Here is an 18,767-nt window from a genome sequence, read left to right as displayed (position 1 = left end):
TCCAATGGTGAAAACAGCATCATGCAGACGAGATTCTATTCAACAGTTTTGAATTTATCAGTTACAGAGGATCCACATCCTACCAGTACAATAGTTGTTGACTACTGTGAAGCCAGGAAAACATCTGCACACGTAGCTTCCAACTGTGTTGATGCAGAGTTGTTGACAATTATGTGTGTTTCTTGCACATTCATCAATGTCTGGAAAGAAACAGCCAATCATTTAGTCATTTGGTCATACATTGCCACATTTCATCATGCTTTAAACACACCATCATCCACAGTGAATCAAGTTCTTCTCTATGGTGACTACGAATTTCATTGTTGTCCACCTTCAAAATACCAACAACATTACAGAGCTTGACTAAGTGAATGGGATGTGGAAGTTGCAGTAAAGACAATGATAGCCTGGGGAAGCTTTGGTCAAGTGAGACCTTTGAAGTGAGACCAACATTTGATGCACAAAAGAAAGAAAAAAAACACGTCACACAATCAATTGAAGTGAACTACAGCATTCCGAATCAAAATTGAGTCCTCAGATTCAAACCCTGGAGAAACCCACAGTAGGCCCAAAGGCTCACTTATCAGTTCATCATATTAGCAGCACAGAGCACAGCAGCCGGGCAGTCTTCATAGACCCAGTGCCAAGGATATGACCATCACGGTGATTGAGTGAAATCAGCTCTCGTCCCGACGCACCGATTTTTCAGTCCATCTGAGCCAGCGTTTGAATGGATCTAACAATAGAACAGCGAAAGGCTTCAGCACCATGGAAAGAGGAGTGAAGATTGCGGAAAGTGAGTGAAATTGGCACTTGCCTCCGATCTAGGCCAGCATTTAAGTTGTCTGAACAGCGTAAGGTATCTCACACTGGGATCTGGGCACTGGGCCTAGACCACATCACCCAGCAACTTGTTCCAGGCCCAGATTCTGTCGCCCAGCCTGAAGCGATTCTCAAGCTTTTCAGATCAGTTTGGTACCCAGAGTGAACAAACCTCACACCCGGAACTTCTCTGCCTGGGCGCCATCTTCTTTCAGTGCCCGTAGTGATCCAGCTTTCCTCCTGGGCCAGCTGTATGGGAATCTGAATTGAATTGCATTGATTTTATTTCTTACATCCTTCACATACATGAGTAAAATCTTTATGTTATGTCTCTGTCTAAATGTGCAATGTGAAATTTATAGTAATTTGTAATATGTAGTATGTACAACAGGACAGCCGCTATCACATAGAAATACAATTGTATCAGTGTGAATGAATCCATCTGATAGCCTGGTGGAAGAAGCTGCCCCAGAGCCTGTTGGTCCTGGCTTTAATGTTGCAGTACTGTTTCCCGGATGGTAGCAGCTGGAACAGTTTGCGGTTGGGGTGGCTCAGGTCCCCAAAGATCCTTCGGACCCTTTTTATGCATCTGTCTCTGTAAATGTCCTGTATAGTGGGAAGTTCACATCTACAGATGCGCTGGGCTGTCTACACCACTCTCTGCAGAATCCTGTGATTGAGGGAAGTACAGTTCCCATACCAAGCAGTGACGCAGCCAGTCAGGATGCTCTCAGTTGTGCCCCTGTAGAAAATCCTTAGGACTTGGGGACTCATGCCAAACTTCTTCAACCATCTAAGGTAAAAATGGCACTGCTGTGCTTTTTTCACGACACAGCTGGTGTGTACAGACCTCATGAGATCCTCAGTGATGTGTATGCTGAGGAACTTACAGCTGTCCACCCTCTCAGCCCCAGATCCATTGATTTCAACAGGGCGTTAGGCTGTCTCCATTCCTCCTGTAGTCCACAACCAGCTCCTTTGTTTTTGCGACATTGAGGGAGAGGTTGTTTTCTTGACACCACTGTGTCAGGGTGATGAATTCTTTTCTGTAAGTATTGCAACTTCAACTGGAACGATTCTGCAACAAACCATCTTGTCTCATCCTCCGAAGTGGCCTCACCAACACTCACCCACACTCACCCCTTCTCTGTTTGCAGTGATAATTTAATATAATTTACCACAGAAAAAGCATTTTTACTGATGTACAATTTACATATACAATTTACAATAATCATATCTGTAACCGATAAGCCAATTCTGTGTAAAAATAATACTTTCCTGTTCAGACTTCAGAGCAGTGTGGGTGACAGGGACCCATGCTATTCTCCTTAGAGTAATAAAGTACATCACAGAAACAGGCCTTTTGGCCCATCTAGTCTGTGCCAAACCATTTAAACTGCCTACTCCCATTGACCTGCACTGGGACAAGCCCTTCTCGTGCACAAGTAAAATAAGAAGAATGCTTGAGTCATGAAAGTGCATGTATTCTGTCGCCAGTTATCTTAGTTTATTTTATTATTGGCGACAGCAGTTACTTCAACAGGGAGTATGACTTATAATGTTGATACTTATCACATCAAACTGTAATATTTCCAACTACTGTACATCCGTTAAGAACAGGAGCACTGGGAACTTGCTAGATAGCAATTACTAAATATAGTTCAGAAAACATTTTGTGTGTGTTGCTCTGGATTTCCAGCATCTGCAGAAACTTGTGCTGATAAAACTTACTTCAAGTTTCTTGCAGTAGACAGTGAAATGATCCCTACTTTGAAAGGCCACAGAAGATGATAATAAATCTTTTGTTATTCATTATTTTGACCAAATATTGTTGAATGAACAAACGAGAAGCTAGAGAAACTCAGAGTGGGTCAGTGGACTGATGAAGGGTTTCAGCTTGAAACATCAACAGTCCATTAACTTCACAAATGCCGAGTTCCTCCACCTTCTTTGTTGCTCCTGATTCCAATATCTGCATTCGCCTGTGTCTCCCTTGGTGAACAAAGCCTCGCAAGTTTCACAGGCCTGTGAGTACAGCTGGATGGAGTATTTACCTAGAAACCCACGTGCTCTTTAATTGATATCATTCTCTTTATGTTGGCATATTACATCCAATTAAACAATGTGCCTGCAACAGATCTTGATGCATGACTCATTAGCAGATTATTATGTACTTGAAAAGTAATAAAATAAATTTTGTTTGTCTTCAAGATACGAGAGTGCAATCAAATTACGCATCACATTATAGGTATTATTTATGTAAAAAATAGAATCTGCAAGTAGATAAACTGTGTAGTAGATAAATGTTCTTTTTGCAGAAGTTACAGGGCATAGTGACAACATAAATAGTTCCCATTTATTGCATCTTGTAAAAAAATTATTTAACAACCTTGTACATCAAATTTCTACATTAATATATTACTGTTACATTACATAAATTGCCATAAAATTGACATAATGTTTTTTATTATAACAGTAAACTCTGTTGTAATCATCGCATCATCTGATTGTGGTACTGTATTTTGAAGAGAAAGATTTGAAACTTGAAACAGGTGAAAGCAGATTGGTTGCCAATTATACAGCAGTATCTATTGGCTTTGGTGGGAAGGAATCTGTCAGGGTGGAGGAGGGGTCGTGTGGAGTTCTGAGGAATGGGCATCCAATACATATTTCAGATTTTCCTCACTCGCAGAAAATGTAATATACACTCAGCACTCTCTATACTTCCTATGCCTAATTAAGTGGCCACAAAGCCATGGTCTTCTGCTGCTGTAGCCCATCCGCTTCCTGTCAGTTTGAACCAGTCTGGCCATTCTCCTCTGACCTCTTTCATTAACAAGGTATTTTTGCCCACAGAACTGCCACACACTCACATATTATTTTTTGCTTTTTGCACCATTCTCTATAAACTTTAGAGACTGCTATGGGTAAAAACACCATATCAGCAGTTTCTGAGATACTCAAACCACCCCGTCTGGCACCAATAATTCATTCCACGGTCAAAGTCATTTAGATCACATGCCCTCCCCATTTATTTCTTTGCTCTCAAAAACAACTGAACCTCTCGACCATGTTTGTATGCTTTTCTGCATTGAGTTGCTTTCACATAATTGGCTGATGGGATATTTGCATTAATGAGCAGGTGTACCTAATAAAGTGGCCACTAAGTGTGTCTGTAAGTAGTTGAATGATTCCTCAATCTAGTGACTTTTCTCTTTGGAGTGAAGGCATATAAGAGGTGACTTGATAGAAGTGTACAAGATGTACGAGGCTTAGATCAAATGGAAAGCTAGAGGCTTTTCCCCCAGGTGGAAATAGCTAATACGGGGGGGGGGTGTGTTAAGGTGATTGGAAGAAAATATAGGGGAGGATGTCAGAGGTAAGTTATTTACACAGAGAGTGGTGGGTGCATGGAACATTCTTCGAGGGGTTGTGGTCGAGGCAGATACATTAGGGGCATTTAAGAAACTCTTACAAAGGCACTTAGGTGATAGAGAAATAGAGGGCTATTTAGGAGGGAAGGGTTAAATTGATTTTAGAGTAGGTTTAAAGTTCAGCACAACACTGTGGGCTGAAGGGTCTGTACTGTGCTGAGATGTTCTCTGCTCTGTGTCCTATGTTGTGGGAACACATTTGGATTATTCTGGCCAAAGGAAACAAAATTTCATCAGTAAAGCATTTCCCGCTGATCTGCTTATGCTACAGGAGGATTTACATGCTTGAAGATTTCCTACCATCACAAAGGGTGTTGTTGGCTTGGTTGACAGTGAAACCATTTCTACAGTTGCAGATGTAGCTTCCATTTGTGTTGGTACAGATTTGCTCACATGAATGTGTATTGTTTGCACATTCATCGATGACTAGAGAGAAAAAAAACAATTATTCTTTTGTGTGATATAACACTTCGTCTGCTGCCACAATGTGTCAAATTCCAATTCCATTGTTGTCCACATTCAAAATACTAACTTGTTGTTATAGAGCATGGCTGAGTAGATGGGTAGCATGAGCTAAAATGTTTTTAGTTATAACAGGTTATAATATTTCCTCCATTTATTATGAAAAACAGGACCATTGAGAAACTGCCAGTTGGGACTTGCAAAACACAATCCAAATAAACTTTCTTACATTGATATACCACAATGATCTTCATGAGGTCTGCAGTGGAACCATCTCTACTTGAAGGCCTCAAAATATAACTATGAATGTTTTCATAAACATTAATCAGACTAAACCCTGTCACAGATTGTACAGGCCAGTGAGAACCACTGGATGGAGTATTTGTCTAGAAACCGAGACACACTATCTGATGCATGATTCACCACCAGATTTTTATATACTTTCACAAGTTATATCGGAAGCTTTGTTTCTTTCCAAAATATTAAGCTGGGTTCCAATTACACAACAGAAGTATAGGCATTATTTATGTAAAGAGAAGTTTAAAACCTGCAGATTGATGAGTACATTCATCATGCATTCGCTGTTATTTCCCTTCCCTTTTAGTGAAATGGAAGCTTGGATATGGTGGCTTGATATTGCAGACAACTTGGAAGTTGGAGAAATAGCCTTGTTTGTATTGTTGTAACATTGATTGTGTGTGTGTGTGTTTGTGTGTCTTCATATGTGAACATCTGTGTGCACGGAGGGCAGCTGCCTCACAGTGCCAGAAATCTAAATTTAGTCCTGACCAATGTTCCCTCTAATTTGTAATGACCACTGTACCCAAAAATCTTGTGCTGTGCAATTTTTTTGTCCAGTGACAACATGTGCACTCTGAATAATTTCTTCATTAAAAACAGTATACAGTTGAAGTCAGAAGTTTACATACACCTTAGCCAAATACATTTAAAACTCAGTTTTTCACAATTCCTGACATTTAATCCTAGAAAGCATTCCCTGTTTTAGGTCAGTTAGGATCACTACTTTATTTTAAGAATGTGAAATGTCAGAATAATAGTAGAGAGAATGATTTATTTCAGCTTTTATTTCTTTCATCACTTTCCCAGTGGGTCAGAAGTTTATACACTTTGTTAGTATTTGGTAGCATTGCCTTTAAATCGTTTAACTTGAGTCAAATGTTTTGGGTAGACTTCAACAAGATTCTCACAGTAAGTTGCTGGAATTTTGTTGCATTCCTCCAGACAGTACGTTCATCTCTAGGAGAGAGAATGCGTCTCATTCCTGAGTGGTATGACGGCTGCGTGGTCCCATGGTGTTTATACTTGCATACTGTTGTTTATATTGATGAACGTGGTACCTTCAGGTGTTTGGAAATTGCTGCCAAGGATGAACCAGACTTGACATCATTTTCTGACCTCAATCTGATAGAAGATTTGTGGGCAGAACTGAAAAAGCGTGTGCGAGCAAGGAGGCCTACAAACCTGACTCAGTTACACCAGTTCTGTCTGGAGGAATGAAACAAAATTCCAGCAACTTACTGTAAGAAGCTTGTGGAAGGCTACCCAAGATGTTTGACCCAAGTTAAACAATTTAAAGGCAATGCTACCAAGTGCTAACAAAGTGTATGTAAACTTCTGACCCACTGGGAAAGTGATGAAAGAAATAAAAGCTGAAATAAATCATTCTCTCTACTATTATTCTGACATTTCACATTCTTAAAATAAAGTAGTGATCCTAACTGACCTAAGACAGGGAATGCTTTCTAGGATTAAATGTCAGGAATTGTGGAAAAACTGAGTTTAAATGTTTTTGGCTAAGGTGTATGTAAACTTCTGACTTCAACTGTAAATAAGCCAGTTCTAAAATCTGCAGACAAAACATTACAAACTTCATGTTGTCAACACCGTCTGCCTCAGAAACCAGAAAAGGAAATGTGATTGTGTACAGTCACAAAATATACTCAACATGCCAATGAGATAGAGGGTGACAACCTTTTGTGCACAGTTGAAATTCCTTTGTGCACTAGTAGCATGAGATGTGTGCACATTGGTCCTGACCTTCAGTGCTGTCTATGTGGACTTTGTACATTCTTATTGTGGGTTTTTCCAGGTGTTCCAGACTCATCCCACAGCCATACGATGTGTGGGTTGGTTGGTTAATTGGCCACTGAATATTGCCTCTATTGTGTAGATGAGTAGGATCTAGAGGGAGTTGATGAGAAAGTGGGGACAAAAATTAATGGGATTAGAATAGGACTAGTGTAAACAGGTGGCTGATGATTGGCATGGACACAATGGTTCAAGGGGCTATGTTGTGTCCCTCTACGACAATGTATCCATGGTTTGGCTGATGTTTCTTCTACAGTTCCTTTTACAGAAGTTAGTGGAAACACACCAATGTCCAAAATGGAAAAGCCTACAAAAAGTGAGGGATACAGCCTAGACCACCACAGGAAAAGCTGTCCCACCATTGAGTGCACCTACAAGGAGCACTGCCTCAGGAAAGGAGCATCCCTCATCAAGGTCATGCTCTCTTCTTGCTGCTGCCTTCAGGAGGGAGGTACAGGAGCCTTAAACCCCCACGTCAGCAGGTTCAGGAACAGTTATTAACCTTCACCCATCAGGCTCCTGAACCAGTGTGGATATCTTCACTCTCCAGCACACTGAACTGCTCACTGAACACAACCAATGGACTCACTTTCAAGGACTCTACCACTCAGGTTCTCTGTATTATTTATTTGTTGGTTTGTATGTATATAGGTATTTCCATAGTTTGGCTTCTTTTGCACAATGGTAGCGGGGTCATGGAGTCATAGAGTCATTGAGAAGTACAGCATAGAATCAGGCCATTTGGCCCATTTAGTCCATGCAAAACCATTTAAACTGCCTACTTCCATTGACTTGCAGGAGACCATTGTCCTCCGTATCCATGTAACTTTTCAATTTCTTTTAAACATTGAAATCAAGTTCACATGCATCAGTTGTGCTGGCAATAATAATAATAGGTACTTTATTGATCCCGAGTGGAAATTATTTAGTTACAGCAGCACCATTTAAAACACATGTAACAACAATAATAAAGGATGTTGCCTGGATTGGGGAGCATGTCTTATGAGAATAGGTTGAGTGAACTCAGCCTTTTCTCCTTGGAGTGACGGAGGATGAGAGGTGACCTGATAGAGCTGTACAAGATAATGAGAGGCATTGATGTTGTGGATAGTCAGAAGCTTTTCCCCAGGGCTGAAATGGTTAGCACAAGAGGACGTAGTTTTAAGGTGGTTGGGAGTAGGTACAGAGGAGATGTCAGGGGTAGGTTTTTTATGCAGAGAGTGGTGAGTGCGTGGAGTGGGCTGCCGGCAGCAACGGTGGAGGCAGAAACAGTAGGGTCTTTGAGGAGACTCCTGGATAGGTACATGGAGATTAGAGGAATAGAGGGCTATGGCTAAACCCTAGGTAGTTCTAAGGTAGGGACATGTTCAGCAAAGCTTTGTGGGCCGAAGGGCCTGTATTGTGCTGTATGTTTTCTATGTTTCTATATTATAATTTATGAATTAATGCCAACATGCACTTTCAGAGGAAGCATAGCAATGGGAAGAACTTCCACAGGAGAAGTCAACACAGATACTGTTAGAAAGCAATATTGCTGATATTGCACACAACATACTGACCAAGAAGCAATAAGTATTTATTTCAGGCTGCTGCTGTCTATCACCTAGTCACTGTTTCTCCCAGGAACAGTCAGCAGGTGATCCCTGAAGAAAATTTACTTACTGTTTACCGATGACGTTGAGGTAATTGTTGATGTTTCGGCTGTAGTTGTAGATTCAGTTGTTGATGTCTTATCAGTGCTTCCTGTAGACGTTGCCTCTGCTGTACTGATTGTTCCTGTCGTTGATTTCAAGGCAGAGGCTGTAGGCACTAATTTACAGGCAAGGACAACATGATATCAGTAAAGGTGTAGTAGCAACTCTGAGTCTGCTGCGACTACCTAATATAACATCTGTGAGTACTATTGTTAGTTCATGTTGCCACTTCAGCAGAGTTTATTCTGTTCATACATAATGAGCTTCATGTGTATGTTTTAAGTTCCTCATCACTGACATGAACGTTGCAGTGTAACCATTGCAAAATAGTTATTGAAGACATGATCTGATACTCACAAAGTGGTATTGTTGTGGAACTGACAGCTGGAGTTGTAGATGTTGGTGGATCAACTGTTAATAATAATAGTAAGTGCTTTATCGATCCTGAGTGGAAATTATTTAGTTACAGCGGCAACATTTAAAACACATGTAGCAATAACAATAAATAATAATAAATATACCAAAATATTAACTAATAATAATAAAGTACAGAGGGAGTACAAAGAAGGTTCACCAGATTGATTCCTGGGATGGCAGGACTTTCATATGATGAAACACTGGATCGACTAGGCTTATACTCTCTGGATTTTGGAAGATTGAGGGGGGATCTTATTGAAACGTATCAAATTCTAAAGGGGTTGGACAGGCTAGATGCAGGAAGATTGTTCCCGATGTTTGGGAAGTCCAGAATGAGGGGTCACAGTTTAAGGATAAAGGGGAAGCCTTTTAAGACCGAAATGAGGAAAAACTTCTTCACACAGAGTGTGGTGAATCTGTGAAATTCTCTGCCACAGGAAACAGTTGAGGCCAGTTCATTGGCTATATTTAAGAGGGAGTTAGAAATGGCCCTTGTGGTTAAAGGGGTCAGGGGGTATGGAGAGAAGGCAGGTACAGTGTTCTGAGTTGGATGATCAGCCATGATCATACTGAATGGTGGTGCAGGCTCGAAGGGCTGAATGGCCTACTCCTGCACCTATTTTCTATGCTTCTGTGTTTCTACAGAATAATAATATACACAATAATAAAGTACCAATGTGGAATAATAATGTACGAAATAATAAAACAGAGACTATTGTACGATGATATGTGTTTTCCTGTCGCATAGAGATGAAGTGTTGCATTTTATAGGAAAGATCTTCTGTAACAAAGGTTGAATGGAGATGTCAGTAACTGCTGTGTTTGCAGACGATTGTGAAGGTGTTGTAGATGTCCCAGTATGGTAATTTTTTTCCAGAAGCAATTGACGGAACTGCAAAAATGAGAAGTATATTTAGTCTTAGGTTCCAACTGGTGAAATAATCTACTTATACAGTTTGTCAAATGCTGTACAATAGCAAGAAAAGAAATACAAATTTCTCAGGAACATGTCATTCGATACCAGCAGTTCCAGTGTGGGTCAGTTCTGATTATAAGGCAGAACTAATGTATTGCCTTATCTCGGAAGCTAAGCATCGAGTTCAATCCATTCAAGTCATTGGTGGAGCAAGAGAGCGTCTCTGTTGCTGAATCTGTGTTTATACAGCGACTTGATCAAAATAGAAAATTATGGGAGTGATTTTTTTTGTTCGGCAGTTTGAAGACAGTCCTTTCCGGTGAGGCAACACTTCACCTGTGAGTCGGCTGGGGAGATCTACTGTCCCGGTGCTCGCGATGCGGCCTTCTATATATAGGTGTGACCCGAAGCAGGCTGAGAGACCGTTTCGCTGAACACCTATGCTCTGTCCACCAAAGAAAGCAGGATCTCCCAAAGGCCACACATTTTACTTCCACGTCCCATTCCCATTCTAATATGTCTATACACGGCTTCCTCTACTGTCCAGATGAAGCCACACTCAGGTTGGAGGAACAACACCTTATATTCCATCTGGGTAGCCTCCAACCTGATGGCATGAAGATTGACTTCTCCATCTTCTGTTAGTGCCCCACCTCCACTTTGTACCCTATCCCTTATCTATCTATCTATCTATCTATTTATTTATTTATTTATTTTCTCTCTCTTTTTACTCCCTATGTCCCTCTGACTATAACTCCTTGCCCATCCTCTGGGCTCTCCTCCCCCTTTCTTTCTCCCTAGGCCTCCCGTCCCATGATCCTCTGCCTTCTCCAGCCTCGTATCCCTTTTGCCAATCAACATTCCAGCTCTTAGCTCCATCCCTCCCCCTCCTGTCTTCTATACCGCACACAGTAAGAGCAGTGCTGCCAGGATAATCAATGACACGACCCACCCAGCCAAAAGTCTTTTTGTCCCTCTTCCCTCCGGGAGAAGGCTCAGGAGCTTGAAGACTCGTATGGCCAGATTTGGGAACAGCTTCTTTCCAACTGTGATAAGACAGCAGAACGGATCCTGACCCAGATCTGGGCCGTACCCTCCAAATATCCGTACTCGCCTCTCGTTTTTTTTGCACTATCTTACTTCCCATTTTTGTATTTTCTACTTATGATTTATAATTTAAAATTTTTAATATTTACTAATTTTAACTATTTTTAATATCTTTAATATTTAATATTTGTAATCCAGGGAGTGTGAAGTGCAGAATCAAATATCGCTGTGATGGTTGTATGTTCTAGTATAAATTATTTGGTGACAATAAAGTATAAAGTATAAAGTATCCCTTTTGCCAATCAACGTTCCAGCTCTGAGCTCCATCCCTGCCCCTTCTGTCTTCTCCTATCATTTCGGATCTCCCCCTCCCCCTCCTACTTTCAAATCTCTTACTATCACTTCTTTCAGTTAGTCCTGACGAAGGGTCTCGGCCTGAAATGTTGACTGTACCTCTTCCTATAGATGCTGCCTGGCCTGCTGCCTTCACCAGCATTTTTTATGTGTGCTGCTTGAATTTCCAGCATCTGCAGATTTCCTCGTGTTTGCTCTGTGCTGAATCTGTGTTTTATGCAGCTACTTGATCAAATTAGAAAAATATTGCAGTGATATTATAATTTATGAATTAATGACAACATGCGCTTTCAGAGGAAGCATAGCAATGGGAAGAACTTCCACAGGAGAAGTCAACACAGATATTGTTAGAAAGCAATATTGCTGACATTTCACACAACATAATGACCAAGAAGCAATAAGTATTTATTTCAGGCCGCTGCTGTCTATCACCTAGTCAATGTTTTTCCCAGGAACAGTCAGCAGATGATCCCTGAAGAAAATTTACTTACTGTTTACCGATGACGTTGAGGGAATTGTTGATGTTTCGGCTGTAGTTGTAGATTCAGTTGTTGATGTCTTATCGGTGATTCCTGTAGACGTTGCCTCTGCTGTACTGATTGTTCCTGTCGTTGATTTCAAGGCAGGTGCTGTAGGCACTAATTTACAGGCAAGGACAACATGATATCAGTAAAGGTGTAGTAGCAACTCTGAGTCTGCTGCGACTACCTAATATAACATCTGTGAGTACTATTGTTAGTTCATGTTGCCACTTCAGCAGAGTTTATTCTGTCCATACATAATGAGCTTCATGGGTATGTTTTAAGTTCCTCATCACTGACATGAACGTTGCAGTGTAACCATTGCAAAATAGCTATTGAAGACATGATCTGATAGTCACAAAGTGGTATTGTTGTGGAACTGACAGCTGGAGTTGTAGATGTTGTTGGATCATCTGTTAATAATAATAGTAAGTGCTTTATTATTCCCCAGTGGAAATTATTTAGTTACAGCAGTAACATTTAAAACACATGTAGCATAACAATAAATAATAATAAATATACCAAAATATTAACTAATAATAAAGAACAGAATATTAATAGACAGAATAATAAAGTATGAATGTGGAATAATAATGTTTGAAATATTAAAACAGAGTCTACAGTAATATGATATGTGTTTTCTGTTGCATAGAGATGAACTGTTGCATTTGCTTATTGCATATGGTAGGAAAGATTTTCTGTACAAAGGTTGAATGGAGATGTCAGTAACTGCTGTGTTTACTGTGCTTGTTGTGAAAACTGGTGTGGTAGCAGACGATTATGAAGGTGTTGTAGATGTCCCAGTATTGTGATTTTTTTGCATAAGCAATTGACGGAACTGCAAAAATGAGAAGTATATTTACTCGTAGGTTCTAACTGTTGAAATAATCTACCTATACAGTTTGTCAAATGCTGTATAATAGCAAGAAAAGAAATACAAATTTCTCAAGAACATGTCATTCGATACGAGCAGTTTCAGTGTGGGTCAGTTCTGATTATAAGGCAGAGCTAATCTATTGCCTTATCTTAGAAGCTAAGCATCTAGTTCAATCCATTCAAGTCATTGGTGGAGCAAGAGAGCATCTCTGTTGCTGAATCTGTGTTTATACAGCTACTTGATCAAAATAGCAAATTATTGGAGTGATTTTTTTTGTTCAGCAGTTTGAAGACAGTCCTTCCAGGTGAGGCAACACTTCACCTGTGAGTCGGCTGGGAAGATATACTGCGTCTGGTGCTCCCGATGCGGCCTTCAATATATCGGTGTGACCCGACGCAGGCTGAGGGACAGTTTTGCTGAACACCTACGCTCTGTCCGCCAGAGAAAGCAGGATCTCCCAGTGGCCACACATTTTAATTCACATCCCATTCCCATTCTGATATGTCTATACACGGCCTCCTCTACCGTCAAGATGAAGCCACACTCAGGTTGGAGGAACAACACCTTATGTTCCGTCTGGGTAGCCTCCAACCTGATGGCATGAAGATTGACTTTTCTAACTTCTGTTAATGCCCCACCTCCCCTTCGTACCCTACCCCTTATCTAGCTATCTATTTATTTATCTTCTCTCTCCTTTTACTCCCTATGTCCCTCTGAGAATAACTCCTTGCCCATCCTCTGGGCTCCCTCGGCCTCCCGTCCCACGATCGACTCCATTCTCCAGCCTTGTATCCCTTTTGCCAATCAACTTTCCAGCTCTTGGCACTATCACTGCCCCTCCTGTCTTCTCCTATCATTTCGGATCTCCCCCTCCCACTCTGACTTTCAAATCTCTTACTATCTCGTCTTTCACTTAGTCCTGACAAAGGGTCTCGGCCCAAAACGTTGACTGTACCTCTTCCTATAGATGCTGCCTGGCCTGGTGCGTTCACCAGCAACTTTTATGTGTGCTGCTTGAATAGGCAGCACCTGCAGATTTCCTCGTGTTTGCTCTGTTGCTGAATCTGTGTTTATACAGCTACTTGATCAAATTAGCAAATTAATGCAGTGATAGTATGATTTATGAACGAATGACAATATGCCCTGTCAGAGGAAGCATAACAATGGGAAGAACTTCCACAGGAGAAGTCAACACAGATATTGTTAGAAAGCAATATTGCTGACATTGCACACAACATAATGACCAAGAAGCAATAAGTATTTATTTCAGGCTGCTGCTGTCTATCACCTATTCAATGTTTTTCCCAGGAACAGTCAGCAGATGATCCCTGAAGAAAATTTACTTACTGTTTACCGATGACGTTGAGGTAATTGTTGGTGTTTCGGCTGTAGTTGTAGATTCAGTTGTTGATGTCTTATCGGTGATTCCTGTAGACGTTGCCTCTGCTGTACTGATTGTTCCTGTCGTTGATTTCAAGGCAGAGGCTGTAGGCACTAATTTACAGGCAAGGACAACATGATATCAGTAAAGGTGTAGTAGCAACTCTGAGTCTGCTGCGACTACCTAATATAACATCTGTGAGTACTATTGTTAGTTCATGTTGCCACTTCAGCAGAGTTTATTCTGTTCATACTTAATGAGCTTCATTTGTATGTTTTAAGTTCCTCATCACTGACATGAACGTTGCAGAGCTACCATTGCAAAATAGCTATTGAAGATATGATCTGATACTCACAAAGTGGTATTGTTGTGGAACTGACAGCTGGAGTTGTAGATGTTGGTGGATCAACTGTGAATAATAATAGTAAGTGGTTTATCGATCCTGAGTGGAAATTATTTAGTTACAGCAGCAACATTTAAAACAGATGTAGCAATAATAATAAATAATAATAAATACACCAAAATATTAAATAATAATGAAGTACAGAGGGAGTACAAAGAAGGTTCACCAGATTGATTCCTGGGATGGCAGGACTTTCATATGATGAAACACTGGATCAACTAGGCTTATACTCTCTGGATTTTGGAAGATTGAGGGGGGATCTTATTGAAATGTATCAAATTCTAAAGAGGTTGCACAGGCTAGATGTAGGAAGATTGTTCCCGATGTCTGAGAAGTCCAGAATGAGGGGTCACAGTTTAAGGATAAAGGGGAAGCCTTTTAGGGCCGAGATGAGGAAAACCTTCTTCCCACAGACAGTGGTGAATCTGTGGAATTCTCTGCCACAGGAAACAGTTGAGGCCAGTTGATTGGCTATATTTAAGAAGGAATTAGATATGGCCCTTGTGGTTAAAGGGGTCAGGGGGTATGGAGAGAAGGCAGGGACAGGGTTCTGAGTTGGATGATCAGCCATGATCATACTGAATGGCGGTGCAGGCTCGAAGGGCCGAATGGCCTACTCCTGCACCTATTTTCTATGTTTCTGTGTTTCTACAGAATAATGATATACACAATAATAAAGTAACAATGTGCAATAATAATGTATGAAACAATAAAACAGAGACTATTGTACTATGATATGTGTTTTCCTGTTGCATCAAGACGAACTGTTGCATTTGCTTATTGCATTTTATAGGAAAGATTTTCTGTAACAAAGGTTGAATGGAGATGTCAGTAACTGCTGTGTTTGCTGTGCTTATTGTGAAGACTGGTGTGGTAGCAGACGATTGTGAAGGTGTTGTAGATGTCCCAGTATTGTAATTTTTTTCCATAAGCAATTGACGGAACTGCAAAAATAAGAAGTATATTTAGTCTTAGGTTCTAATTCGTGAAATAATCTACTTATACAATTTGACAAATGCTGTATGATAGCAGGAAAACAAATACAAATTTCTCAAGAACATTTCATTCGATACCAGTAGTTCCAGTGTGGGTCAGTTCTGATTATAAGGCAGAGCTAATATATTGCCTTATCTCAGAAGCTAAGCATCCAGTTCAATCCATTCAAGTCATTGGTGGAGCAAGAGAGGTTCTCTATTGCTGAATCTGTGTTTATACAGCTACTTGATCAAAATAGAAAATTATTGCAGTGATTCTTATTATTCTTCAGCAGTTTGAAGACAGTCCTTCCAGGTGGGGCAACACTTCACCTGTGAGTCGACTGGGGTGATATACGGCGTCTGGTGCTCCCGATGCGGCCTTCTATATATTGGCGAGACCCAATGCAGACTGGGAGATTGTTTCGCTGAACACCTACACTCTGTCCACCAGAGAAAGCAGGATCTCCCAGTGGCCACACATTTTAATTCCACATCCCATTCCCATTCTGCCATGTCTATCCATGGCCTCCTCTGCTGTCAAGATGAAGCCACACACAGGTTAGAGGAACAACGCCTTATATTTTGTCTGGGTAGCCTCCAACCTGATGGCATGAACATTGACTTCCCTAACTTCTGTTAATGCCTCACCTCGTCTTCGTACCCTATCCCTTATTTATTTATTTATTTATTTATTCATTCATTCATTCATTCATTATTTTTCTCTCTTTTTTCTCCCTCTGTCCCTCTCACTATAACTCCTTGCCCATCCTCTGGGCTCCCCTCCCCCTTTATTTCTCCCTAGGCCTCCCATCCCATGATCCTCTCCCTTCTCCAGCCTCGTAGACAAGCTCTCCTCTACAATCACTGTGAGCACCGGTGCCCCACAAGGCTGTGTACTCAGTCCCCTGCTGTACTCACTGTACACCCATGATTGTGTAGCCAAGTTTCCATCAAACTCAATATACAAGTTTGCTGATAACACAACAATTGTAGGGCGTATCTCGGGTAATGATGAGTTTGAGTACAGAGAGGAAATTAAGAACCTGGTGGCATGGTGCGAAGACAATAACGTCAGCAAGACGAAGGAATTGGTTGTTGACTTCAGAGGGAGTAGCAGACAGCACGGTCCAATTTACATCGGTAGTGCGCAACTGAAACAGGTCAAAAGCTTTAAGTTCCTCAGGGTCAATATCACAAATGACCTGACTTGGTCCAACCAAGCAGAGTTCATTGCCAAGAAGGCCCACCAGTGCCTTTCCTTCCTGAGAAAACTAAAGAAATTTGGCCTATCCCCTAAAACCCTCACTAATTTTTATAGATGCACCGTAGAAAGCATTCTTCTAGGGTGCATCAAAACCTGGTATGGAAGTTGTCCTGTCCAAGACCGAAAGAAGCTGCAGAAGATCGTGAACACGGCGCAGCACATCACACAAACCAATCTTCTGTCCATGGACTCACTTTACACCGCACGCTGTCGGAGCGGTGCTGCCAGGATAATCAAGGACACGACCCATCCAGCCAACAAACTTTTCGTCCCTCTTCCCTCCAGGAGAAGGTTCAGAAGCTTGAAGACTTGTATGGCCAGATTTGGGAACAGCTTCTTTACAACTGTGATAAGACAGCTGAACTGATCCTGACCCGGATCTGGGCCGTACCCTCCAAATATCCGGACCTGCCACTCGTTTTTTTTGCACTACTTTACTTCCCATTTTTCTATTTTCTATTTATGATTTATAATTTAAATTTTTAATATTTACTAATTTTAACTATTTTTAATATCTTGAATATTTAATATTTATAATCCAGGGAGTGTGAAGTGCAGAATCAAATATTGCTGTAATGGTTGTATGTTCTAGTATCAATTATTTGGTGACAATAAAGTATAAAGTATAAAGTATCCCTTTTGCCAATCAACGTTCCAGCTCTGAGCTCCATCCCTCCCCCTCCTGTCTTCTCCTATCATTTCGGATCTCCCCCTCCCCCTCCTACTTTCAAATCTCTTACTATCACTTCTTTCAGTTAGTCCTGACGAAGGGTCTCGGCCTGAAACGTCGACTGTACCTCTTCCTATAGATGCTGCCTGGCCTGCTGCCTTCACCAGCATTTTTTATGTGTGCTGCTTGAATTTCCGGCATCTGCAGATTTCCTCGTGTTTGCTCTGTGTTGAATCTGTGTTTATGCAGCTACTTGATCAAATTAGAAAAATATTGCAGTGATATTATAATTTATGAATTAATGACAACTTGCCCCGTCAGAGGAAGCATAGCAATGCGAAGAACTTCCACAGGAGAAGTCAACACAGATATTGTTAGAAAGCAATATTGCTGACATTGCACACAACATAATGACCAAGAAGCAATAAGTATTTATTTCAGGCTGCTGCTGTCTATCACCTAGTCAATGTTTTTCCCAGGAACAGTCAGCAGATGATCCCTGAAGAAAATTTACTTACTGATAACCGATGACGTTGAGGTAATTGTTGATGTTTCGGCTGTAGTTGTAGATTCAGTTGTTGATGTCTTATCGGTGATTCCTGTAGACGTTGCCTCTGCTGTACTGATTGTTCCTGTCGTTGATTTCAAGGCAGGCGCTGTAGGCACTAATTTACAGGCATGGACAACATGATATCAGTAAAGGTGTAGTAGCAACTCTGAGTCTGCTGCGACTACCTAATGTTATATAACATCTGTGAGTACTATTGTTAGTTCATGTTGCCACTTCAGCAGAGTTTATTCTGTCCATACATAATGAGCTTCATGGGTATGTTTTAAGTTCCTCATCACTGACATGAACGTTGCAGTGTAACCATTGCAAAAAGCTATTGAAGACATGATCTGATAGTCACAAAGTGGTATTGTTGTGGAACTGACAGCTGGAGTTGTAGATGTTGTTGGATCATCTGTTAATAATAATAGTAAGTGCTTTATCGATCCTGAGTGGAAATTATTTAGTTACAGCAGCAACATTTAAAACACATGTCGCAATAACAATAAATAATAATAAATATACCAAAATATTAACTAATAATAAAGTATAGAATAATAATACACACAATAATAAAGTATGAATGTGGAATAATAATGTATGAAATATTAAAACAGAGTCTACAGTAATATGATATTTGTTTTCCTGTTGCATAGAGATGAACTGTTGCATTTGCTTATTGCATTTGGCAGGAAAGATCTTTGTAACAAAGGTTGAATAGAGATGTCAGTAACTGCTGTGTTTGCTGTGCTTATTGTGAAGACTGGTGTGGTAGCAGACGATTGTGAAGGTGTTGTAGATGTCCCAGTATTGTGATTTTTTCCATAAGCAATTGACGGAACTGCAAAAATGAGAAGTATATTTAGTCT

General features: G+C 40.7%; 1 protein-coding gene across 7 annotated transcripts in view; it reads right to left on the bottom strand.

Moving 5' to 3' along the window:
• The window catches only part of LOC134345242 (mucin-2-like), a 78,053-nt gene that overhangs the window by 17,191 nt on the left and 42,095 nt on the right, over nt 1–18,767 (bottom strand). For 6 of the 7 annotated variants that reach the window (XM_063045593.1, XM_063045592.1, XM_063045589.1 and 3 more), the window contains 8 exons: nt 17,867–18,013; nt 14,390–14,443; nt 14,001–14,147; nt 11,747–11,893; nt 8,879–8,932; nt 8,490–8,636; nt 4,557–4,682; nt 84–200 (listed from right to left, as the gene is read on the bottom strand). In XM_063045593.1, the coding sequence (XP_062901663.1) occupies nt 84–200; nt 4,557–4,682; nt 8,490–8,636; nt 8,879–8,932; nt 11,747–11,893; nt 14,001–14,147; nt 14,390–14,443; nt 17,867–18,013 (939 nt within the window). The remainder of the gene's footprint in view (nt 1–83; nt 201–4,556; nt 4,683–8,489; nt 8,637–8,878; nt 8,933–11,746; nt 11,894–14,000; nt 14,148–14,389; nt 14,444–17,866; nt 18,014–18,767) is intronic. The other variant, XM_063045591.1, reaches the window with a different exon arrangement.

This window comes from Mobula hypostoma, chromosome 4 (assembly GCF_963921235.1).
Source record: "Mobula hypostoma chromosome 4, sMobHyp1.1, whole genome shotgun sequence".
In the NCBI taxonomy this organism is placed as follows: Eukaryota; Metazoa; Chordata; class Chondrichthyes; order Myliobatiformes; family Myliobatidae; genus Mobula; species Mobula hypostoma.
The sequence above is the reverse complement of the archived record's forward strand: the minus strand, read 5'-3'. Positions and strand labels throughout refer to the sequence as shown.